Source organism: Lates calcarifer, linkage group LG3 (genome assembly GCF_001640805.2).
Source record: "Lates calcarifer isolate ASB-BC8 linkage group LG3, TLL_Latcal_v3, whole genome shotgun sequence".
NCBI classification, from domain to species: Eukaryota; Metazoa; Chordata; class Actinopteri; family Centropomidae; genus Lates; species Lates calcarifer.
Window position 1 is genome coordinate 21,440,513 of NC_066835.1, and position 24,783 is coordinate 21,465,295.

The 24,783-nt window shown below is 43.6% G+C and overlaps 1 protein-coding gene across 1 annotated transcript; it reads right to left on the reverse strand.

Annotated features, from left to right (window-relative positions):
* Nucleotides 1-9: 9 nt before the first annotated feature.
* On the reverse strand, nucleotides 10-24,486 carry LOC108887579 (F-actin-uncapping protein LRRC16A). Its single transcript, XM_051069050.1, has 38 exons — nucleotides 24,043-24,486; nucleotides 20,897-20,994; nucleotides 16,991-17,041; nucleotides 12,886-12,945; nucleotides 12,656-12,777; nucleotides 12,237-12,334; nucleotides 12,079-12,149; nucleotides 11,472-11,545; nucleotides 11,167-11,242; nucleotides 10,877-10,965; nucleotides 10,642-10,736; nucleotides 10,273-10,359; nucleotides 10,079-10,182; nucleotides 9,890-9,967; nucleotides 9,597-9,673; nucleotides 9,388-9,492; nucleotides 8,877-8,946; nucleotides 8,654-8,735; nucleotides 8,465-8,564; nucleotides 8,221-8,275; nucleotides 7,884-8,056; nucleotides 7,700-7,768; nucleotides 7,526-7,619; nucleotides 7,324-7,422; nucleotides 7,122-7,250; nucleotides 6,787-6,909; nucleotides 6,532-6,707; nucleotides 6,028-6,115; nucleotides 5,778-5,945; nucleotides 5,609-5,675; nucleotides 5,256-5,509; nucleotides 5,054-5,169; nucleotides 4,342-4,834; nucleotides 3,915-3,957; nucleotides 3,528-3,713; nucleotides 3,295-3,432; nucleotides 2,001-2,156; nucleotides 10-1,502 (listed from the first exon to the last, which is right to left on the reverse strand). The coding sequence occupies exons 1-38, from the start codon at nucleotides 24,080-24,082 to the stop codon at nucleotides 1,375-1,377; spliced, it is 4,332 nt and encodes a 1,443-aa protein (XP_050925007.1). The 5' UTR covers nucleotides 24,083-24,486; the 3' UTR covers nucleotides 10-1,374.
* Between the last annotated feature and the right edge of the window lie 297 nt (nucleotides 24,487-24,783).

Below are 24,783 nucleotides of genomic sequence, written 5' to 3' on the forward strand. Positions count from 1 at the left end.
GAGAGTCAGACCAGTAAAACAGTGTTTATTGGTATAAACATACAAATACAGAAATATCTGACATATTTCCAGGCCTGTAAGTCCACTGACATATAAACAATAACACACATTATTTAATTGAAAATATTTTAAAAAGCACAAAAAAATGTAAAAATATTTTCCCAATAAAATGAAAACCATCACCAAGAATCCCAGATGAAAATCCATGCAGATTCAACAGCATGTTTCATTGATAAAAAAAATCTGATTTTCTGCTCATAGTACAATATAAACCCCAGAGTTTCTGAATTTAACTCTGATTAAACCCCATTTATTCTATAAACAGAACCTTAAACACACGTTAGTACATATTTACATTGATACATAATACGTTTGTAAGTGCAGCAGTACATGATTAACAGGGATCAGTATGTAATAAGGCATGATATGTGAGCATACAGCAGCAGTGTCGATAGCAGAGTAAGTTAAATATGAATCTGAATTTTAACTACTGACCTTCTCACAAAGGATCTTTTTAAAGATACTGAGTTAAGTCCTAAAATCTAAAGTCTAGGTTTAGACAGAAATCATTTGGATGAGTGAAACCTCAGTGGGCGGAGCAACAAAGGAAATACTTTAAGGTCACTCAGCTGTTCTTGGTCTCCACTCGCTGAGAGTTTTCACACAGCGATGGAAGACATTCCCATTTTATGACTTCCAAACACGACTCAAAGACAGGTGAATGACTGCTGAGTAGAACTTGTGATCTGACCCATCTGTTTCAGTTTGACCTTTGAGATATCAAAAATAAAAGATCTTAACTTTGGCTATAGCAGAAGAGTCTGCTGTTCTAAGATGAGGAGTGAATGTTTGCAGGATAAAAACATGTTTGGGATTTCTTTAAAGTTTGAGTCATATCTCCAGGTGACCTGTTCACTGACTTACACTCACAGTTTACCTGCAAAATGTAAATACAGTAAAACCAAACTGCTTCACTCTGGACCCACTCAGACTCACTCTTATCAGTGCTTTAGACTAACTGAGCTTTTAATAGCTGGACCTGGTTTTCTAAGCAACAACAGATTGTCTCTGCAGCAGATGAGACCCATCTGCTCGCCTCTTTACGGTCCTATTAGAGCTGTTGACAGAGACGGTAATGGAAATGTTTTGGTGTCCATTTAGCCAGACATCTGGACTGATCCAAGGTCAGGAAACTCCACTGATAACAACATGACGCTTGCAAAAAAACTTTACAGTGTCCCTCCGGCTTACATGTGCCTCATCAGGAATTGTAAAAGAAATACATAAAATGACTTCTTATCAATTACTGTCCACTGTCTGTACAGTATGTGATTGTCCTCACAGTTGAAGAAGACCATAAACATCTTGTTCGCATCAGACTGAAGGAGTGTCATCACCAGACTCTTCGCCTGATTTATTGTCAGATTTGAGATCAGCAGCTGGAGTTTGAACCTCCTCCTCAGCTGGACTGAGATCAGTGTCTGCCAGAGATGGAGGCCTCACTACAGAGAGAGAGAACAAGACAGAATGAGGGAAACTGCTGGACTAGGACATTAAAGTTAGACCATAGAAGGAAAAGTAAACCAAGACCCTTAAAATAACAACAATATAAGTAGGTATAAACAAGTATAAATGAATTTTGTAGACACAAGAAGTTAGACCTAGAAAACAGGAAAAAAACATGCATAAAAAAGAGTGAAGGAGAAGTGGGTTTAATCTTGGACACTATGAAGATAGTGATAGAGTGGTAGTGGTAGATAGAGGAGGCTGAGAGTCTTCCATAATACTAGGAAGTACAGAGGGTACTGAACACGACCTGTTCCACTGAAACTGAAACACTGATGGAGACAGGGAACCTGCAGTACTGGTGCATGCTGGTATATGTAGTTTACTGTTCAGCTGTAATTTGGAAGATAAACTCCAGCCTTGGCTCATCATAGAAATGTAATCATTGCTACATTTTGACGACCATGCAGAGGCAGAAATGTGATTGGTCAAACCATAAGTGGGGAGGGACTTGGCGCGCTCTCGGTCCTCCTCTCTGACAGTAGGAGGACTGGCTGAGCTCTTCAGAGATGACCACTGTCTGCCGCCGACACCGGGCTCTGCACCAGCAGTGGGCGGGTCGAACGCATCGCCACCGTCTCCAAACTCAACTGTAGAAACAACAGACATGAAGAGACTGATCTGTGTGTCCTCAAGCTATATCTCACCAAACACATCAACTTATTTTAGACTGAAAACGTTTGTTTTAATACAAAATAGATTGTGACTGATTTACATAATAAAAGAAAGACTCCAACTCACATCCTGTTTGTTTTTTTAAATTGTGGAGGTGGTTTATGTACCAAAACATGGAACTGCTCTGCCTTAATGGTGTGTTAACTGAAATACACAAGTCACAGTTTATCAGTGAGAGGTGTGTAATAACGCCTGCTGAGATGAGTAAATGACCTTTTCCTCTTGTCTCTTTGATTTTAAAAACACATCTTTTTGCACAATCGCCAACGACAACTTGCCTTTTTGATTACACAGGAGAAACGCTTTTTTAAGGGAAAATACTGAGTTCCTGTAAGTGTTAATTACACAAGCCGACCACAAAATCCCCCACACACTCTGACACTTGGACATGTCAAGTACAGGCTGGGACTGAATGCGTGTGCTTTCAGCGTAATGGACCTTTGCTTCAGATGCGCCGTGTGTGCGGAGGCGTCAAACATGGCCCTGAAAGTGTTCATTAAACAGGTCACCTGTTAAATTGAGTGTTATATTTTCAGCTGTGCTCCGGCTCGCAGGGAACACTGACTCATGCAACCTTCATGTTTAAGAAACAACATATGAGAGGGGAACATCCCAACATCCAAAGCTGTCTGTCAGCTTGGTATTTTCAATAATGCACATTGAAAACACACAGACTAAAAACATATTACATAACTGTTGCATTCTCTATAAAATGCTGGCATGCTAAGCTAAGTGTGGCTAATGTTTTGTACAAATGAAATAATATCTTACACAAACCAAAAACAACATGAAATACAGAAATGTAGTTTATAAAGTAAATATAAATATATCATGTTTATATATAAAAAAACACATTTTAATAAATGGGGATGTTACTTCTAATAACAAACCCCTTCAATCTGTTCGCTAAAACTGACCTGAACACAGCATTTGTGTGATTTGTGAGGTTTGGTTTTCACCTCATTGCCAGAGTTGTTCTTTTGTTGAACAAACTATAAGCTGTTGTTGCTACTACTAATGCCATGTCTCCAAAAGTCCAACAGAGATACTGACCATCCAGTGGAGACAGGGGTCCTGCAGGGTTGCTGCTGGTGCTCTCTCGCTCCTGCTCTGATGGCGCCCTCTTCAGGCGAGGAGCAGGAAGTGGTGCTTTAGAGGAGGAGCTGGCTGCCGGAGCCTCAGCAGAGTCATCTGAGGACCAGAGAGGTATGGGATTTAAAACAGAATCCTACATGTGCTAATAAAAATATTTAACAGTGGAGGCTTCTCCTCTCCTCTTTGCCTACCATGAATGACGGTGCTGCTTGGCCTGGGACTGGTTGGACTGGTGGGTCCAGAGGGCCCCAGTGGAACTTTGGGGGCCTGGGATGGAGATGGCTTGGGGGTGATGCTCGGTGGCTTGGACCTGGGAATTGGCTCCGGTCTGGACTCATCAGTGTCTGCTGGGACAGCAGGTTGGATGTCTGACTTGGCTGCAGGAAAAAGGTACAGACAGATTACAGGGTGTTATTTACTATGGACTTGATGAGTCTGAGTGACAAGTTTTCAAGCTATGGTGTGTACATATATGTTTATATATATATATATATAAAATGGCACTGTAACATTTAACCTTGTATGTGGTTTGAGAATCCAACATTGGTCCGAATGCAGCAGAATATAAAGAAACTCACCTTTGTCACCGTCCACCTTGTCCAGCACGGACGACGACTCAGACTGAAAACAGAGTTTTTATTATAATTAAACAACTGTCAGTGAATGTGGTCATTCTATTTGCTTTCAAGTTCTTTTTAATGTCTTCGTGTCCCTGTTTGCTCTGAAATGAACCTGGTGATGAAAAAGGAACTGCAGGAGTCCTCTCATTTGAGTAACTAATGTTTTTAACTTCTCCCTTTTTTCAAAGGCTGAAAAATATCAGAACAAAGTTCTGCACGAGCACTTATCCTTTGTCAATAAACAACCTCCTATGGTTTTAGTTTTACTTTTGTTTTATGGTTAACTACACTGAAATGGTGATAGAGGAAATAAATCTTGACTTCTTGAGTATTAAGACAATGTAGTATCAATATATTGACTATAGCTGTTGACCCATGGACCCACCTTCTTTACGGCCATTCTCTCCTGTCTGGCCTTCATCTCAGCCAGCAGGTCCATTCCCATCACAGGAACCCCAATATGGCGGGGTATGTGGGGGTGGTCCTTCTTCTCCACATTCTCCTTCTTCTCCACACTCTCCTCTTTCTCCTCCTCCACAGTGGTCGGACAGGCCTCCACCTCAGAATCTGTGTGGTTGGAGGACTGAGCCCTTTGCTCCTGATGGGGCTCCACCACAGAGGCGGCATTTTTCACGGGTGGTGTGGGGAGTGTGGGGGATGTCGGCGGCACCTCCTCAGTCACCGGGCTGACAGAAGAAGAGGGTGTAGCGCTGTTGGAGGAGGCGGGGTGTGGTGGAGTGATGGCGGCAGCTCCATGGCTCTTCTCTGAGCGGGATGTCCGAGATTTGATGAGGTTAAAGAAACCGCTTTTTCTGGACTCACGTTTCTTATCTGCTGCTTCCTGAGTGTTTGGGGCTGAACCTCTGACAGAAGGAAGTCTGAAGAAGATTAAAAAGATTAACAAAATTAGAAAACAATATTATTTTTTTAGTCATGCAAGTTTTAGTCACATTGTGTGAAAGCATCTGGTTACTTTTTTATGCTGATGACACACGACTATACTTAAACTGATGAAACCTGAGAGGACTATAAAGAAATGATGTCTGCATAACATCAATGTGTCAATAATCAATTTCAGTTTAAAACATGACTCTCACTTGAAACTGAGTTTGATGACTTTCTTGGAGAAAAAGTCATCCAGGCCCTCGTCCAACTTTCCCATGGTGCTGTTCTGCTCTGCCTCTTGCGGTGCTGAACTGCTGGCTGCCTCCCGCTGAAAGACCCACAGCAGCAAACAGTGAGAAATGTGAATAAATCAATAAGAGCTGGTGTGAAGGACTGAAGCTGAAGGGAACCTACATGTGGTCGGCTGGGCTTTGTCCTCTTCTTGGGTTTTGGTCGTTGTTTGGTGCGATGCTCCAGTGTCTTGTGGTCCACAGGCGGCAGCTCGCCCAGACAGACGGACTTTGTGTCCGGAGAAGCTGGGGGAGGAGGGAGGTCTCCATAGCTGGTTGTCATTCTGTCTGATGGCTGTGAAGGAGGAAGAGGAGGAGGGGGGTCCTCAACATGGATGGGAACCTCCTCCAGAGCTTTGTCCAAGTCAAACTCCATCTCTGTTTTGTACAGAAGGCATCAAGGCCTCGTGAGACAGCTGGATGAAAAACGGTCTGTGTTTGGTTTGTGCAGTAGCTGACATTTTCTGTGTCACTCACCGAATGCAACGGAGACAGGACGCAGCATCCTGACCAGAATACTCTTCCTCTTCGATTTAGGCGTCATCTAAACAGCAAACGCATCATTTTCACATCACGTACAGTATTAACAGTACTTTAACAAACTCTACTAATTTTAAACTCAGCACACAAAATCATGTTTTTCTACCATGCAGGTGTCCATATCCTGCAGCTCGTGTTTCCGGTCCGGGTCACGGCTTTGTCTCGGCTCCTGGTCGTGATTCTCTGGTTCCAGAACCATCTCATCCAGGACCTCTGTCTCCATCTGAGGCTCCTGGTGCAGCAGAGGTTGACCCTTCCTGATGAGGTGGTCAGCCTGGAGACAGAGAGAGGAAGGAGGGATGAGTGGACAGAAAGACAAACAAGAAGGAAAAACAGACACAGATAGAGACACTAACCAGAGTGTGCTGTGATCTGGACAGAGACTCCAAGATCTCATCCACAAGGCGATCTGACAGAAATGATGCCATGCTGAGCTTCACCTCACTGCATTACCAAAAACACACAGAAATCAAGAAGAGCACAGCACAACACATCTTTCCTATCAGAGAGGTCTTCAAGAAGATCCACTGTCTAGAAAGGCCTCGAACCAGGTCTATGATCCAACTTAAACAAACCCAAACCAACATGTATTAGAATTTTTTGGTGAGAGCAGTGAGGTTAAAGCTGTCTCTGCCTCATCACCACACATCTAAATTTAGTCTGCGATGAGAATAAACACAAACAGAAAATCAGTTTGTTATGGAAGCACATGACAGATCTGGACAGAAAATGTGTTTACCAGCTTGAAATCACACATCAGCTGCAGTAACACGGCTAAATACTGGACTGGGTCCTCTGGAAATACCAGTCATGGACCTGTGATAATCAACAATAAAGGCAAGATCGTTCAATGAAATAACCTGATCTTGTTGATGATGTCGACCCCGGACTGCTCCAGCAGCGTGGTGGTGACGAAGCTGCGGGGAATAGTCATCCTCCCTGCTCCAGCCTTCAGCAGCTCCTGACGGAGGCCGCTCCTCTTCATCACATGAGGACACAGACCCTCAGCAGCGTCCACCATGGACACCAGCATTGTCTAGAGAGGAGGAGCCAGCTCAGCTAAAACACTCACACTTATTCCCAGTGAATACAAAGCAGCTTCTGTTGTTCAGTACCTGCAGCTGTTCGTCCATCACCCTGGCCACCTCTCCAGCCATGGACTCCAGTTTGTCCTGAATGGCTCCAACACAAGCACCCCGGGCCCCCCCACTCCTCAGGTGGTACAGATTGGGGAGCAGCTGGAGGGGTGAACAGGGTATGAAGATAACGAGAGAGGGAGACAATGATGTTTTATCTCAGAGTATTTTTGTGGTCTTAATTTTTCATCAGTGGAGACTGAAAGCCTCTAACACCAGAATAACTGTATAATTAGAAAAACACATGCAGTGGAAGTCCTGGTCTCTCAGACGACACTGAACACAGTCACAGTCTGTGGGTCATGTCCTCTTACTGTCTTGGAGTTCCTGGCGTCCTTCATGAGGTTCTCTGCCGCCTTCATGTCCTCCTGAACCGAGTTGGTCTCTGAGAACCTCAGAGAGTTCAGGTGATCCTGCACCTTCACGCACATCATGTCCATCATCTACAAAAGGGCACAGAAAGGTCAGCAGTCAGAAGTAAAGGTCTGAGGATGTGGTGTGTGTTGCTGAGCCTGCCTGTTGCGTGGTGGTGGTGACTATTCCCTGCTGGAGTCTGTACGCCTGCTCCTGCAGGTATTTACGTGTCTCATGGTTCCTTAGCAGGTACTGCTCCATCTGCAACACAAAACAGTGCAGTGGAGGCTCAGCAGTGCTCTTTGCAAAGCATCAAACATCTACATTTAGCCATATGTTTTTTGTTTTTTGTAGGAGCAGTAACCTTTAGTAAGGCGTCCTCTGTTTTCTCTGGGTTCGCCTTCAGTGCCTGAGCAGCATCCATGATGGGAACAGGCATGAAACGGATGGTGTAGTTCCTGATGGGAAGACAAATTTAACATAATGCATTTTTTTCAGGTTTTAAAACATTAAAATGAAGCATAAATTTCATACTCACTTTTCCAGAGCGGCAGCAACGTCCTGTAGACCCTGAGGGCTGGTGTTGTTTCTGTCCCATACTACTGTCCTGCAGAGACACAGGAGAAGTTTCAGACTTAATTAGTTTCCTCTGGTCGTTTAAAACAGGCACCTGACCTCTGTGATTGACTGTGTGGAAGATGAAACCCTGTGTCCTTGCTCACCTGAGTTTGGTGTTGATCTGCAGGGCTTTGGCCAGCATCTTTGCCCCCATGTCTCCCATAGAGTTTCCACTGATGTCCAGTTTGGTGAGAGAGGTGTTACTGCCCAGAGCGTTGAGGACGATGGAGAGCTCGGCTTTCAGCTTGGAATCAGCCAGGGACAGCGAGGTCAGCGGCTGCAGAGGAGGAAAAGAGTGGGAGTGATTTTACAGGCAGGTTGTTTATGGGACGAATTTAGTGTCTGATAAATGCATCAGTTTGAAATCCAGGCCAGAATGATGGAGGGAACAGAGGTAATACAAGGAGAAAGAGACTGGTGTTTAAATGATGCTTCACTCACTGATTCCTCCTCTTGAATCATGTGAACCAGGTTGTCCAGGACTGGGGCCACATTTCTGGAGAAAATGAGTTCACAATTAAAATGCAGTTAAGTTACTAAGCAGTTTACATGGCACTCATAAAACAGTATTATTAACACTCTTTCAGTGGTGCGAGTTCATTTTATTGACTCTTTTTTTAAGAATAAAGCGATCCAGCTGGGATCCAGTCCTTCAGGAATATTTAGCTGAACGTTTTTCACCCACTTGGACTTGATGTTGTTGAAGTTTTTGCCCAGTGAAAGGTGTCTGATGGAGCGGTTCTTGGCCAGCCAGACCAGCAGAGTGGTGAGATCCATGTCCAGACCTGAGCAGTGCAGCACAAAGATGTAAACAGGTCATGATCAAAGTCAATGCAGCATCATCATAAATGGTCCACGTCTAAACCATCCTCACTGTTGTCAGAAATGTCCAGACTGGAGATGTTGGGGATCTCAGCGATGCAGCCCTCCAGGATCTGAGAGCCTCCCGAACGCAGCTGAGAAAAAACAGAGGTTGGTTTCTCAGAATGATTGTCAATACTTTCCAAAGTGTACCATATACGTATATATATATTTATATGGATTAAAGCAGTGTTACAGTGTGTTTAAACATGTGCTGAGGTTCGTGTCAGTTTTACCTCACAGCAGCTGAGATCCAGAGACACGTCACTGAGGTTTGGGTTACAGCCGAGGCCCAACAACAAAGCCCTGCACACAGGAAAACACACAAACAAAAACTTACATGTGATGGTCAGCACACTGATACACTGAGCAATAAAAGCTTTTCATTTCCCTCTCCATTAAGTCACTTTATTCCAATCCCTCTTCTTGATCTCCAGGTCTGAACTTGTTGCACTCATCAGTGTCAGGCTTGATATTTGGTATTTTGTTAAATACTAAAAGTGGAAAAAGAAAATCCTGGTCTCTGCCACGCTGCTGTGATCGAAGAAATGAATCTGCTTCTCTCTTTTCTCACAGATTCATTCCTGTATGACTGAAAAAATGGAGGCTCCAGATGAAGGCAGTTTCTCTTAATTTCATTTCATTTAATCTTAAAGTTGTCCATCACACTGACTCTTTGTCTGATTGTGTTTTGGAACTCAGGGGCTCACTGACTCAGTGTGTGTGTTTTGGTGGATGTGTTCTTACTTCAGAGCCTCCAGAGGCAGCCTGGTTCCTGACAGACTGACTGATCTCAGAGCCTGAGCACAGCTGAAGAACTGCTTGAAGGATGAAGGGACTTCTTTACACTTCCTGTGTGAGTGTGAGGAGAGATCTGTTCATATCAACGTAAATACAGACGACACACAGACTACAACCTCCCAAACTGGGTTTAATTACTGAGTTTCACATCTTGCCTGTGAGAGAAGACGGTCTTTGACATGTTGAGGACAGAAAGATGCTTCAGAGATCCTCTAAGCAGAGACGCACACACCTGAAAACACAACACTGAACTTTACTATACTCTGATTTATTTCAGACAGGTTTAGTAGCATGGACACAAATCTGCTTTACTCAACAACTTGGACGTGAAAAGCATCGTTTCAGATCTTTCACTGGTTATTGGAAAGAAGCTGCACTTGTTTTTCCTTGTTAAATTTTACTCTTGTGTGTGTGTGTGTGTGTGTGTGTGTGTATGAGCTGCTCTTACCTGCTCCAGTGAGCAGTCACTGTTGGACAGATCCAGAGTCTCCAGACAGTTTGAATGACTCAGGAAGTTGTGCAAGTTCTGTGAAGAAAAAAACTGATTGTAGCTTGAGTTCTGTCTGTTTTCTGAAAAGCTTTAATAAACCGTGGAGTCGAGCTGAGGTTGGATATGAGAGAAGGAGCGGCCGTGTACCGGCAGGTCATCGCCTCTGAGCGAGTTTCCCGACAGGTCGAGGTGTGTGAGGGTGGAGGCGACAGCTGGGTTGGCACAGAGAGCCTGACAGAGGCTGTTCACACCTGCAGAACAATGACAACCAGACTCTCCTGAAAACAGAGTTCAGGACAACAACTGTATTTGCTCCGTCTGCATCTTCTCTGAGTGTTCACCTTTAGGAGACATGGACGTCTTGCAGAGGTTCAGGTGCTTCAGGCCCATGGGCAGTTTGGCGAGTTGAGCGCTCAGAGCAGCTGCACCTGCAGAAAGCAGCCGTTCATGTTACTGGACTTTACAGGAGTGAGGGTCTCCAACATGACCACCAGAGGGCGCATGAACAGCTGAGAGCAGACTTAACAGCATGTGTCAGTGAGACACATTTTAAACCACTGATAAAGATGTCCACCGTCAGTAAAATGAATGAAGGAGAAGCAAATATTTTCCATGATGCAGAATAAACCATAATAACTTTTAAAGACTGCATTCCAAACTTTATCCACTCAATAAAAACAGAATACACGTGTGTATGAGTGTGTTTGAACCTTTGTCTTCCAGTGAGTTGTTGCTCAGGTTGAGTGTGTGTAGCGTGGAGGCGGGGTTCTGTGACAGAGCGTTGGCCAGCTTCTGAGCAAAATCACTGAACAAGAGGAAGAAGGTTTAGAGTCAGATAAAGAGAAAAACACTGATGAAATGTTAACATGCACAGATCAGTTAACGAGGACAATTTGACCCATGTACAAAACACTACAAGGACAATTCTCTTATTTGACCTCTGACCTTTTGAGTCCGGCGTTGTCCAGCACCAGCTCCTCCAGCCGGCTGGACCGAGCCAGCACTCTGAGGATCTGATCACACACATCTGTCGACTGGAGAGCAGAAACACACACAGGCCTTTCATTTTATTTCACATCAGAGAGAATAAATGGAATTAAATGAATCAATACAGCACTGCAAATGATTTCTCAGGTTAGTTAAAGAAACCTTTACATCTTCTCATAAGAAATCCTCTGTACTGTTTACAGTGTGCAGTTGTTTGTGTCAGGTAAAACTGAACTGCAGCTTGTTACCAGTTTGTAATCTTTGGTGGAGAGTTTGGTGAACCACTGGTTGTACTCCAGAGCTGCGATGATCGCCACCAAATCCCTGCGAGGAAGAATAAAAATAAAAATACTTAGAGAGACAGCTGCCACTATATTCTTTTAATAAGTTATAACTGCTGCTGAGTGACGTTCAAAACAAACACAAATAAAAATAACACATCACAAAATAACATGAAGCCCAGAGGATAAAATCCTTTGTCATCATCTCACCTTCATTTCAATTAAAATCTTAAAATTCACAATGAATCCAAGGTGTTGAGCTGTGTACGTACCTGTTTTCCAGGTGAATAAAGTCCTGCAGGTTGAGCTCTCTGGTGTCCTGAGTGAGATAGATGGTGTCCACGTCCTGGAGGAGACGACAGCAACAGGTAAAACAGAAGAAAAAAAAGGAGGAAACAGCTTCATGATGGTGCGTTCAGGTACAACACAAAGTGAAGAGAGTTACTGCTTCAAGAAGAATAAATGTGATGTTAGAAACAGATGCAGAAGAAGCAGAAGGTGAAAAACAAAGAGACTGAGGGAAAAAGAAACAATAAGAGGTGGTGGATGAGGGAGTAGAAGAAAAAAGAAGGAGAGGAAAAAGAAGAATACATGAAAAAAGTAAACACATGAGGAAGAAACATAAAGATAAAACAAATACTAAGGGGAAGAAGAACAAGTGTACAGTAAGCAGAGAAAGGAGAAGCATCAGAAAAAGCAGAAGAGTAAGCACCTGAAGACGTGTCAGAAACAGCCTCTATAAAAAGACAATAAAGTATCAGAAAAAAAACAGGAAGAAGAACAAAGCAGATGAAACTAAACTGGAAACAAAAGGAAAAAAGCAGAAGGAGAAAAAGGAGCTGCAGCAGCAGAGTAATGAATCCAGTCTGCAGCACTGACCCACTGGACCTCCTCTCTGTACGGCAGACCCAGGTGATCACACACACACCAGTACTGATGAGAGAAACCCCCTGAAATGAAGAACAACGTTTAAGCACCTGAACACAGACTCTTTGACTTCGACTGGATGTAACTTTAACATTTCGAGGCTAATTTACCACAGGGTCCCAGATCAGTCGAGCCCTGCTCGTCCCAGACGGCCTGAAGGGCGGCCGTCCTCTCTGGAGGCTTCAAACTCAACTTCTTCATCACCTTTCTTCCTTACAGAGAGAGGGACGCAGGAAGGAGGAGAAAGAAGGATGAAGAATGAGAGAGAAGGAAACATTAACCCCTGAACTTAATGAATCTAACACCCCCTCCACCAACATGGGATGAGGTCTCTGGAAAAGTCGGCTCCCAGATGCAACCAAAAATAGCAGGTTTTCAGTGAGCATGTGCAGGTTTGGAAAGAGAGGGCGGACAAAAAATCGTAGGAAAAATAAGAGCGTGCAGTGGTCTGCCAAGAAATATCTATAACGACAGTATAAAATGATGATGCTCGTCGTGTTGCTGTAACTGCTGGCTGTGTGGTACCTACACAGGTGAGCCCGTGGGACAGATTCTGTGCAGACAGCTGCCAATGTGAGCGATCACCTCGTCCACCTCCTCCACCGAGCCCAGCCGGAGGCTGCACGGACCGCGCTCATGCTCTATCACCAACTGCAGGGGGCAACACACACAAAGGGACGAGGCATGAATGACTCAAAGTGCTGCTGAGATGATAAAACACAGACTTCCCATGTTTCTATTTGACTTTGGTTTGTGTACCTGAGTGGGCTTGTTGCTGCTGAATCCCTGGATATCCAGGTAGCTGAAGGACTGTTCGACCTAAAAAGAAGCAAGAAGAGACAGATGATAGATAATCTTGAATTTCAACATCTTATTTTTAAAGGCGCAACATGTTTGGTTAAACAGAAGTCCAGAAGTCTTCTGTCCCAGAAGAGAGCTTGTGGCTCTCCTCAGCCTAAACACTAAACTGGCTGATTTTCCAGAGAACTGAAGAATTTTCCCAGGAAACATTTACCAGAGACGGCGTGTGAGTAAAATCTGGATGCAGAAAGATTTCAGATCATACACACACTCGTGTATTACGTAACAATACTGAACATTTAGATACATTTTCAACAGCATGGACAGATTTCCTGTTTTCCCAGAAGGCTGAAAAACACTGACATGTAATTCAGATGCTGAGTTTTTGAGCCAAACATTTTGATTCCAAACAAAGCAGAGAGAAAAACAAAACCTTGAGTGAGATAGAAGAACATGCAGTAGAAGTCCCACTGTAGTCTGGATTCAAATGTGTCTCAGAACATGCTGTTAGCATGTTCATTCATAGCTAAGGTCTGCTATGAATGACCCTGAGAACAAAGCCAGGCCCATTAAGAGATTATTTTCCCAGAGCTTTGACCTCAGCTCCATCCAACAGCATCAGTGTTGGACCTCACTAATGCTGGGGAGCAGCCAGGTTCAGAAACCAGGCGTTAAAGCCTGAAACCAGATGAGTGGAGGAGGAAGGAGCTGGTCAGCTTCACATACGGGTGGAATGCTCAGCTGTCCACATACTTCTGGTCATGTAGTGCATCAAGCTGAACATTAGCGCCTTTGCTAGATAATCCCAACCATATGCTAAGTGGCTAACATTTTTTAAGGTCGGCTGAGCTGACTCTCGTCAAGCTCCAACATGTTTTGCAGTGGAGATGAGAGCCAAAGACGAGTGTTTACTGTGTCACAATAACACACTGTTAGAGGGTTTATGACTGGATCAACATTATGCAATATACATCACCAACAGTCCACATGCCTGAAGAGTCTGAATGGTTTTCATTGAATTAATCTGAAACAGAGGTGTATACTGATATGAAGCTGGACGTCATTACTTTAAAGACCTGAACAAACCCCGGGATAGGAAAAAAAATCAGAGACAATAGGAATGTAAAAACACAAGCTACAAATAGTCTGCAGAACAAATGTCTGGAGTAGAGTCATAACCTCACACACATTTCCCTTTGAGAGAGAGAGAGAGAGAGAGAGAGAGTAAAAATAATAGTGGATTCTTAACTCTTGCCAAAAGAGAGCAAGTGGGAGAGAGGGAAAAAAAGGGGGAGAAAAACAAGAGAGACACAAAGAGAGAGAGAGAGAGAGGGAGAGCAAAAGGGGGACATGAAAAAGAAAGTGAAAGATGGAGCAAGAGAGGAAACAAATAAACTATTTTAGAAGGTGTGGGAGGGGGATACAGAAAAGTGAAGAAGAAGAAAAGACAGGAAGAGAGACAGAAAAAGAGAGAGAGAGAGGAGGGGGACTTACTGCCAGAGAGAAATAACGAGACAGGAAGTTTTGAAAAGGAGAAAATGAATAAGAAATATAGAGTGAGTTACTGTGACGGAGGAGAAGGAGTGAAAACAGAGAGAGAGAGAGAGAGAGGAAGAGAGGGCGAGGGGCATAGAGAAACAGTGCCCCCTCCCCTCCTTTCCTTGCCAGCTGTTAAATTCCACCATTGTCTTTTTTTCACCCTCTGCTGCCTCTCTCTGCTGGGACAGTACACACTGAGGAACAAACCACCCTCTGTTCCACTCTGCCCCTCTCTCTCACACACACACACACACACAGAATAAGAAAAACCACTGGCCCACTCTGGAACAACAGATCAGGGGTCAGCTGGCAGAGCGAGTTCAGCAGATTTTACTCAGGGGTTATCCACGTTTCATTTATACTGTATCAGCTTTTTAACACCTGAATATGTCGACAGAGCTCACAGACATAAATAACAAAACCTAGTCCACTTGGATAAACAGCAGAGAAGGAGGAATCCTAACAACAACCTGAGCCTGTCAGCGGTGAAAACAAACACTGGCTCAGGTTCATAAATCCTGGAGTTATCGGTCAGTCGATGGATGGTTATGCACTAAAAACCACAGTAATCACATGGCGCTAATCGTACAGCCGAGAAGGAAGAGGTCAGACTCTTCAGCAGGATGAGGGTTTTGAATCTCAGACCTCTCAGGCATCCCAACACTGCTGTCCCAGCATCCAGGGTTAGTTTCAGTATGAGCTGACTCCAGAGCCCAGTTCCACTCTGCGTCAGACTTTCCCATTTATTTATATGTTGTCTGGCCCGATTCACACACTCATTAGCAAGAAGCAAAACCTGGAGGGTTACCAGAGAACCATTCAAATGAGAAAAAGGAAATAGCATCACTTATTTTAGGACTGTGTTTAACTGTCAGTTCACTTCTCTTTTAAATAATTTAAGCCTCTGATGACCCATAATTTCTGAAGCCGTGTATGAGGCTTAAACCTAGGAAGTTCATGAGTTCAGTCTAAATGTGAAATGGGTTTAGTGACTTATGGTTATTAGTTTTACATGAAATTTGTTCCTCTATAATTTGAACATCTAGAGTGACCAGTCCAGGAACGCACTGTGAAAAAGTGTTGCTCACAGTCCCTTGAAAGTGTTTTTAATCTTCACTGTTACATAACTTTTATGACTATTTTATTGAAGGACACTCTTCAGAGTTTATAGCATCCAAGAAAACATTTTGTGTTTACTTTATTTTACTGTTTCCAGAATGTTTTTCTCTCCGTCTTTCTCTCTCTTGCCCTCCAGGTTGACCTTTTCTTCCTCTAACTGTTTTCCTTTCCCACAGGCTCTGTTCTCACAGCTGCATTGAGGGTAAAACTATCAAATGTCTCCATATGGTGGGACCTGTTCTCATCTGGGCTGAGAGACTCAGAGCGAGTGAGAGCAAGAGAAAGGGAGAGACTGCAATATTAAGTCAGATCAACAGAGGAATAGGAAGCAGTAGAGGAAGAAAGAAATGAAGACACAGCTCTAATGTGGGTTTAGAAACATGCAGGACAAAAGCAGAGATCAGTAAAATGTGAGAAGTTGAGACACGTGCAACAGATAATAGGTTAAAAGGCAGAATATGTTGAGAGAAAGACTAAATTACCATGAACACACATCAGTTTATTTTTCCTAAAACCCACAGAAACGTCACGCTGCTGGAAATAGAGCGCCAAACGTGGATTAATCCACTGCTGAAAATAATCCCAGACAAATGTTTTTGGCGTCTGTTTGTTTTCGAAATGACGGAGTCTTTTTTTTTAAAGGTTTAGATGTTCAGTACTGTACAGCACTGAGAGACAGATTTCTATGGGATTAATAATAAGGAAGAATACGGCCATGTCCATACTTTGACAGCCAAAAGATATCAGAGTCCTGGTGGGTCACCCAAACTTTTACTTTTACCAACCCTGCAAGTCTCTTTATCGGGGAAAACTAGAAGCTTTGATACTATCAGACATCGTGGAGGGAAAAGAGGATTTATTAAGGATTTATTGAGATGAGTGACTGAATTTCAGACTAATCATGACAAGACTAAGAGTCTACGGTGATGCTAGCAGCTCTGAGGGGCTAACACGCTCAAAACAACAATGCTATCATGTTGGTGTGAAGCAGGTATAATGTTCTCCATGTACACACAAAGTACAGCTGAGTGTTGGTGGGAGTTTTCTTCATTTTGCAGGAATTTGGTTTGAAAAAACAAAGAAAAGAAGTGTTAAATTGTTGAAGTGTGTGGAATGTGTTAGGACCTCTGCTGATGGAGAAATAAAAACAAGGCAAAAAGAGAAAAAAATAACAACTTGATTGTGGAGGAACAAGCAGCAGCATGTCTACACAGAGAGGAGGAGGAGGAGGAGGAGGAAGGCAGGGAAGGGGAGAGGAAGAGAGGACAGGAATGATAAGGGAGGAGAAGAGAAAGAGGAGAGGAAGAGGTGGAATGGAGAGAGATGAGGAATTCAAACAAAACAGTTTTTACAGTCTCTGCAGCAGTGTCATCAATCACACACAAACACACACAGATTTACAAACCTTGGATGGGACCCGGGCTGTCAGCAGATAGGCTCGATGTGATGCCAAGGCCTGAGAACAGACACAGAGATCGGTCAGACAGAGACGGATGGAGCGAGCCTCTCACTAAATCACGTCGAGAAACATCTACTGGCGGTGTTTCTGGGTAGAGGGTAATACCTGGATGTTAGTGCCACCATATAACAACAAGTGTTTGTTTGAGAGCCGGGCTCCGAGTCTGAGCGGTTCACACAGAAAACAAAGCCTATCAATCTCTTGACCCACTGAACTGAAACACGGCCCAGTGGTGCATATTACCCATGATCCTCAGCTTCTGGAGCAGGAAGTGCTGCAGCTGTAACAAACACACCAAACTGTTTCTAACTCTTGATATTTGTGTCAGTTTCCTGGCTGATGCTGGTTTGTAATGACTTCTCAGTCTCTTTAACCTCTGATGAGGTGTGGATGTTGAATTTTCCTTACATTATTATTTTATTATTAAAAAATAAAGCAAAATGAACAGAAACCTGCTCATTCTCAGTTCAGATACGAACAGAGCAGATGGTTCCCTCTTGGCCTTTGTCTATTTTCTCTTGTAGGAAAGCTGGCGGAGTCCTCTGCCTCTGGAGAGGGTTTTCCAACGACTGGGATAATAATATATATTATCTTTCACCACGTGTTGAACTTCTGTCCTGGCAGAGTCTGAGTGAACATTATGGCCGTTCACTCAGCCAATGCCAGTGTGTTTCTAACTGACGAAATTAGTAACTTATTTTCATCACGAGCTTGTGAGCTGGTTTGCCGAGTTATGGTCTGAAATGGTGCAAGTGAAATGGTCCCTGTCATTGCAGAGGAGAAGAGAAAGGGATGGAGAGAAAGCGAGCAACAACATCCCTGGTATATGAACTGTAACCCCACGATCTGAACAACCTGTTTCAGTTTATAAAGTCTGGAAACATCCCGGTTCAGGTGTTTTGCAGACGTGAGCGTACTGGCTGAAGTGTGTGAGCGAGCAGGTGAGCGAGTCCACATAGGCTGACCAGATAACAGAACACAGATGGGTAACAGTGAGGAATCTGGACCATGATGCACTGCTACCAGTGTCTGGAATGAAGTGGGAAAAACAGCAGACTCTCTTGTTTCAGGCGATCTAATAATGACAGAGTAGAGCGTGAGCTGCAGAATTACAGGATGAGGTGTTGAAAGCCTTAAAGTTCACTGAAGCCAGATCATCTGAATTTAGACAATGATGTTAAACAGCTCTCAGTAAACACACGGACAGTTCAAGTCTTTGAGTGAAACATTTGGGGCCGCCATTCTGACAGTCATCGCTGCTGTGGACCATTTTCTCAGACAGTGCTGACTTACAGGTTTGCAGCTCTGTGGACATACTGTGCCTATATTTTCAGATATTTTATTGAAAGAATGATAAACTGATGAATATAGAAACCTATCAGCAGATGAATCAATAATGAAACAGGTCTTCCATCATTCAGGTGTGATGGTTGCCAATAAGACCAGACTGAGGCTAACATCATCATTCCTCATTCCTCATATTGGAGTGTTTTCTGAGAGGGTTTTTATTTTGGCTCACAGTCCCTCACTTTTCCTTGCAGCAGGTTTCCTTCCTCTGACTTTCACTGGTTTATTTTTCTTGTAACGTGCTTCAGGAAACAGTCTGTATTTAACTTTCATTTACACTTATATCAGCCTGACACATTATGGTCAAACATTTAGCGTGTTTTGCCTCATTTCGTCAAATTACAGCATGGACTTCTGATCTGCTGATCTACAGCTGTGGAATTTGGTGTGTGTGTGTGTGTGTGTGTCCCAACAGCCTGTGGCTCTGGGTTGCTTTGGATTGCCTCAGTCAAGTCCTGACAGGAGCTGTAGTCACACTGTGCAGAGCCGTGGTATGTGGTCAAAGGCAAAGAAATGTGTTTTTAAAACTGTGTTCAATCATGATTCCTGAGCTGAGGGAGCGGGAAGGTTGAGTGAGCTGTAAACAGAGGGTCCCACGTTAGAGTGTGTGTTTGTAAGGTTTCATATTCACACACAGAGAGTCGAGGTGACTCACATACCTGCAGTTACTGTGCATGAAACCAGATACACACTAACACCCACCTTTTTGGTCTCAGTAAATCTCAGAGGTACAGGTCTTGCTGCTTTATATCTACAACATTGTCTTAGAATTATAACGATTATTTCTTATATTTCATAAGATAAATACTACTAAATACTAAGTGCTCAGGTGATCGGACACAAGACTTTCTGATGTAGTAATGCAATATGTTTGTCATTAAATGAATCCCAACCAAGAGAACATGTTGGTTGGATGAAGGTAGCTGGAGCTGTTTAATGAGAAGCCTCCAGACTCAGTCCACTAACTCTTTATTCCTTCTCTGGGACTGTTATCCATGGTGTGGGCGGGGCTCCTTCACTCAGGGAAGTCTTAATGGTATTTTACGCAACACTACGCTTTCAACTCTGTGCCAACAGTTTGGGGAAGGTCCTTTCCTGTTTCAACATAACAGCGCCGCAGCGCACAAAGCCAGCTCCATAAAATATGTTTTCCAAGTTTCACTGGCCTGCTCAGAGCCCATCCAACACCTCAGGGATGAACTGGAGCACAGGCAGGTTTTATCACCCAGCATCAGTGTCGGATGAAGTGTGTCTCACTGATGCTCTTGTGGCTGAACTGGAGCAAATATCTGCAGCCAGGTTCCACTGTGTTGTGGAAGCCTTCCCAGACGAGTGGAGGCTGTTACAGCTGCAGAGGAACGCTCACAGCTTTGGGATGACATGTTCAACGGTCACATACGGTGGAATCAGTTAGGGAGTTTTCATACATTCATTCATGAGGGTTAGTGTGTTTGCTCTTATCCTGATGAGCCAAAACAAAAACCAAACAGTGAGAGCACTAATCCTGTGAATCAGTTTGCCCTGTACATTTTTAAAGCTTAGTATCTGTGGAGCTGCAGAGACAGACACTGACCATCAGATCATGACTCACAGCAGCAGCTCCTCTCAGACTCAGCTACTGTAGCCGCAGCCATTCAAAATATTTAACAACCACATGCAGCCTTCCTGCGGGTCAACAAGTCTCAGTGCTTAGCTCCACAGAAGTCACAGGCAGCACATCAGCACCATGAGAGAGCAGCTTCTTCTTTTGGAGAAAAACTAATCGTGTGTTTATGTCAAGTGCAAACACATTTATGAACAGCTGATCTTGTCCGAGCTGTTGTGTCTCTGTGCTGTGGACAAACACTTAGCACCCAGTGTTCAAGTCCAAGCTCAAGTCCAAGTCAGCAAAGAAGAATCCAAGTTGAGTCCAAGTCTAAGTCATCAAGGTTGAGTCTTAGCACTACCTGTTACTGACAGTATGCAGGTCAATAGGCACAGAATAATGTTAAACAAAAAATGGATGGTCACATACAAGTGCACCTACCAGAACACCCTGAAGTGTGTTCAGAGTAGCCTTATTATTTATTATGTTAACAAATCACTGCAGCAATTTCTACCTACTAGAGTATTAAAACTTATCTCAGAGGGGTGTGTTCTGCTGTGTCGTGTCCTGAGGTCTAATAAACCTTAACTTCCTGGTTCATGTTTTATCTTCTCTGCTTGTAGCAACCTGCCCACACCCACGCAGCCTCTTGATTTTTTCCCCTTTAGGAGAAATGAAATGATTCACTCATGTAACAAACCAACCAGCAGACCAGTTTTCCTGACGAAGCTCGGCAGCTACTTTTCAGGACTTATGACTTTTAACAGTAATAAATAAATTAACCGTCTCTCAGAGGGAAATAGCTCCAGGTTTTCTAAACAGGACTCATTCTTCTTATACTGAGCGACATCCCTTTAATGTATTCAAATGTGCACTGTAACTACAGCACACAGAAAACAAACTGAACAGCTGTCACTTACCAGCACTCTGTTCTCCACCTTGTCACCTTTGACCTCCAGCTGGACTTTGCGCCTCAGGGTCAGCTTCACCCTCCGACCCACCGCCTCCCGCACACTCTCTACAACAGACAGATCAGCAACGAGGTTAAACGACACCTGATAATTAACACCACAACAGCTGGAGGGATCAGATTACAACTTATTACACAATGGAGAGAGGAGTTTCAGACGGGACATTTGATTGCCTGCAGTCCCGTTTCAGTCCTGTTTAACATTCCTGCAGCACTTAGCTAGCTGTGCCAGAAATAGAGCTGGTGGCCACAGCTCTTCAGCTAACCATGGGGTTGATTAAAGTGTGGTGTTTCATGGTGCCTTCAAATTGACTCATGTTTACTATGTTCATCAATACGTCCACATAAACAACCCCTTACTGCAGTATTCACACAGTGTCATACGTGAAACAAAATTTGACGACAAGCATCAACAGTGAACTGTTGAGGAAACTCCTGGAAGAATCTGTAAAACCTCTTTACAGTCTAAATGTAGTGTGACAAGTATAGTCTACTGTCTGTGGTGTGTCATGAAAACAGAACATTAAACATCATATATTTCTGCAGGTTGGAGTCTTGCATTGGTTCGGTCCTGTCTTGGCTCTGGGTGATGGTTCTGGTGGAGGTTTGGTGAAACTTTGCCGGCGATGCAGTGGTGGGAAAATCCAGGGACAAATGGAGGAAGAGGTTGAGGAAGTAAGAGTAATGAAGATTAGGTAACAGAGGAAGAGGAGGTTGGAGAAAAGAGAAAGAGTGAGTGAGACTTCAAGGTGAAGTAAGAGAGAGACAGAGTATTAACGAGTGAGAGAGCGAGGGCCCGCCTTCATGACTTCATGCTGTCCCCCGCCTCCTCCTCTCTGAGCCCAGACACATAATGAGGTCATGAGGAGGATGAAAACATTACAGCATGAAGCAGCGTGGAGGCTGATCAGAAACACATGGACTTCTCCCTCTTATAAAACCAAGGAGTCCCCAGCTGACTGATGACTTTACTGTGATAACTTGCAACATGTTTAATCCAAACAAATGCCTCTTCCTCTTTTCTGTCTGACTGCTTCCACACAGTAGCAGTGATTCAGCCTGAAACCAAATTCCTGAAAACCTTTTCATTTGCTATAACTGAGAGAAGTATTCAAAGCTCAGGAAGTTTTGCTTCTTCCAGCTTTTCAGATGTGAGGATTCCTTTTGTTTTATATCTGAATATCTTCGGGGTGCAGACTCAAATCTGAGTATCACAGTATCTCTGACGTGACTTGAACTTGACCCAGAACCTTTAAGGACAGTTGTGTTGGTCAGACTAAACAAGCAACCTAAAGCAGAACTGAAAGTAAAGAATATTAATCTGCAGCTGCTTTGATGATCTGATTATGTGAGTCACTGTACAAACCAACATGTTGAATATTTAGGGATTCTGGTGTCAGGGTTGTGTGTGAGAAGTGTCAGGATTTGCTGCCTTTCTTTGTGTTATGAGAAACCAAACAAGTGATCAGAATATGTAGGATTTTCTGTTGTACATTCATCAGTATTCTCTGAGTAATCATGAATATGGTCAGCAGCTTAACCTGTAATGAAAATAATAATTATTTGCAGCCTAAAGATGTCTGTGTAAAAAAATCATTAGCTCTAGCTCTAGTGTAAAGGCTGAAGAGGTTAACTTATATCACAGAGAATAAAATAATGTATCACTGCTGAGTTTCAAAAATCACAGCTGGGTGATGAACTCACTTTGTTTTGGCATTAAACTGGCCTCAGTGTGAGCTGTGTCTGGCTCCTGTTTTCTCAATATTTTTGTCAAAGGTCAGATTAAAAGGTAATCCCCCTTTCTAACCATCCTCGCAAAAAAACCCAACCCTGATGACCTTTTTCATTTAGTTTTAAACTGCTAATGATGAGCAGCGTCGGGTCAGTCTGTCCTATTAGAACCAGCAGCAGGAGCTGACAACAAAAAGCCCCATTCATCAGTCAGTCCAGTGACATACAGTGTGAGATTCGGCTGCAGGCACCGTAACAGAGAGCACGGGGTTGTGAGTCAGCCTCACCACCCACTGCTGGGCTTGATTTCTAATGACAGTCTGTTAAAATGAACCTTCCTCTCAGCTCTAAGAGCGTTTTCCACAGGTATACTACCTCACTGCAACCACCTACTGTTGTTATTTTGGTCCATTAAAATTCACAGATAAGAAGAGATTAGACATCAGCCCAAAATGTCAAATGCCAACAGCTTCAGTCCAATAATAGCAGGCTCCAAATGTCAGTTTAGATCAAACGTTCCAACAGCTCAGATATTCAGCAGTCCTGTCTGTATCAGTGCCATGTTTAAAGTCAACAGTTTAGGCTACTTTCTCCAGAAAAATTGCAGTAATTTACTTTTAATTGACATTTTCTTTTTTTACACTCAGTCATCCAGGCAGTGTGTGTTGATAATATCTCACAATCCAAAGGAATTTCACAGGACACACCCCTTTCCCAAAGCTTTCTCTCTCCCCCCTCTACTTCAGATAAGGAAGTGGCAGAGGAGAAATTCTCAGGTAGCCAGCCTTTCCCTCGGGGCATGAAAATAACAATGTGACTGAAACGCAGCAAGAAAAGTATGAAACACGGTGATGGTTCCACTTAAAACAGCTATAAAGCTCAGGAAAAACCACTCCTATAATCCTCTATCAGTGAGGAGAGCACCTGAGGTCCTCTGTAGTTCTAGTTTATTGGACTCTGTGGTCGTTTTTACCTTCTGTGGTGTCACATGAGCGTTTCTATGATCATTAGATGAGGAATTCTGTTGTTTCATCAGTGATGTCTGATGAGTTGATGCTGTTTACACCTCAACAGTGTCTGGATATTATGCCTATACGGAGCATAGCATGTGTGTAAATGAAATGTTAGCTCCTAAATGAATTGCAGTGATAGTTTGGAATCATTTAACCAAGCTTTGAGTTCATGTTATTTCCACTTCAGGACGCCAGTTTTACCTGAGATAAATTTAACTAACTTAGTAACTTAGTATCCTCTGATAAATTAGCTTAAACGCTGAGAGCAACAACAATAATCCAGGTGTGTGCGCAGGTTAGCTGAAGTTAAACTACCTCTCAGGCGGCTAACTGTTCACTAACGTCAACTTACCGAACAGTTCGTTGGGAATGTCCGTTTTTTCCTCCGACATTTCTTCTGCCGAGGTAAACACTGCAGTGGAGTCCGGCGGTGAGGACAGAAGGAGCGGGTAAACCCGACGAGAAAAGCCGACTGGAGGGTGGGAAGCTTCGACCGGAGGAAGTGACAAACGCACGGTGAAGGTGTAGCCCCGGTTTCTTCAGTTAACGCTGGTTACCTGTCGACACCGTGCGTACCGAACTGTTACTGTCTGCATCCATTCCTGCATGTCTGTACACACTCTCTCACACACATACACACACACACCTGGCCTACGTCTTCAGCATTACAGTGGTTGGAGGTGAGAGGAGGAAAAGTAAAGTTGGGCTCAGTGTGAAACACTGGCGGTGTGTGTGTGACAACAAATCACGCAAGTACATTTCCTCTCTCTCTCTCTCTCTCTCTCTCTCTCTCTCTCACACACACACACACACACACACACACACACACACACACACACACACACACTTCAGTGATCCCTCCTCAAGAGAGACAAGTTTTCTTTGTGCTGCTACAAACAGAACAACTGCGACACCTGCTGGCCGCGTCGTTTACATCATTTAATGTAACGAAGTTTTTTTTTTTTTTTTTTAGACTTTGACTTGACTTGGGATGACTTCTCCAGGGAAATGAAGTACCTGAGGGAGTATTCGTCTTTCTTCACTATTCACACACTTTAACACATTATTGTGTTGATGTAAATGTGTCGGTGCG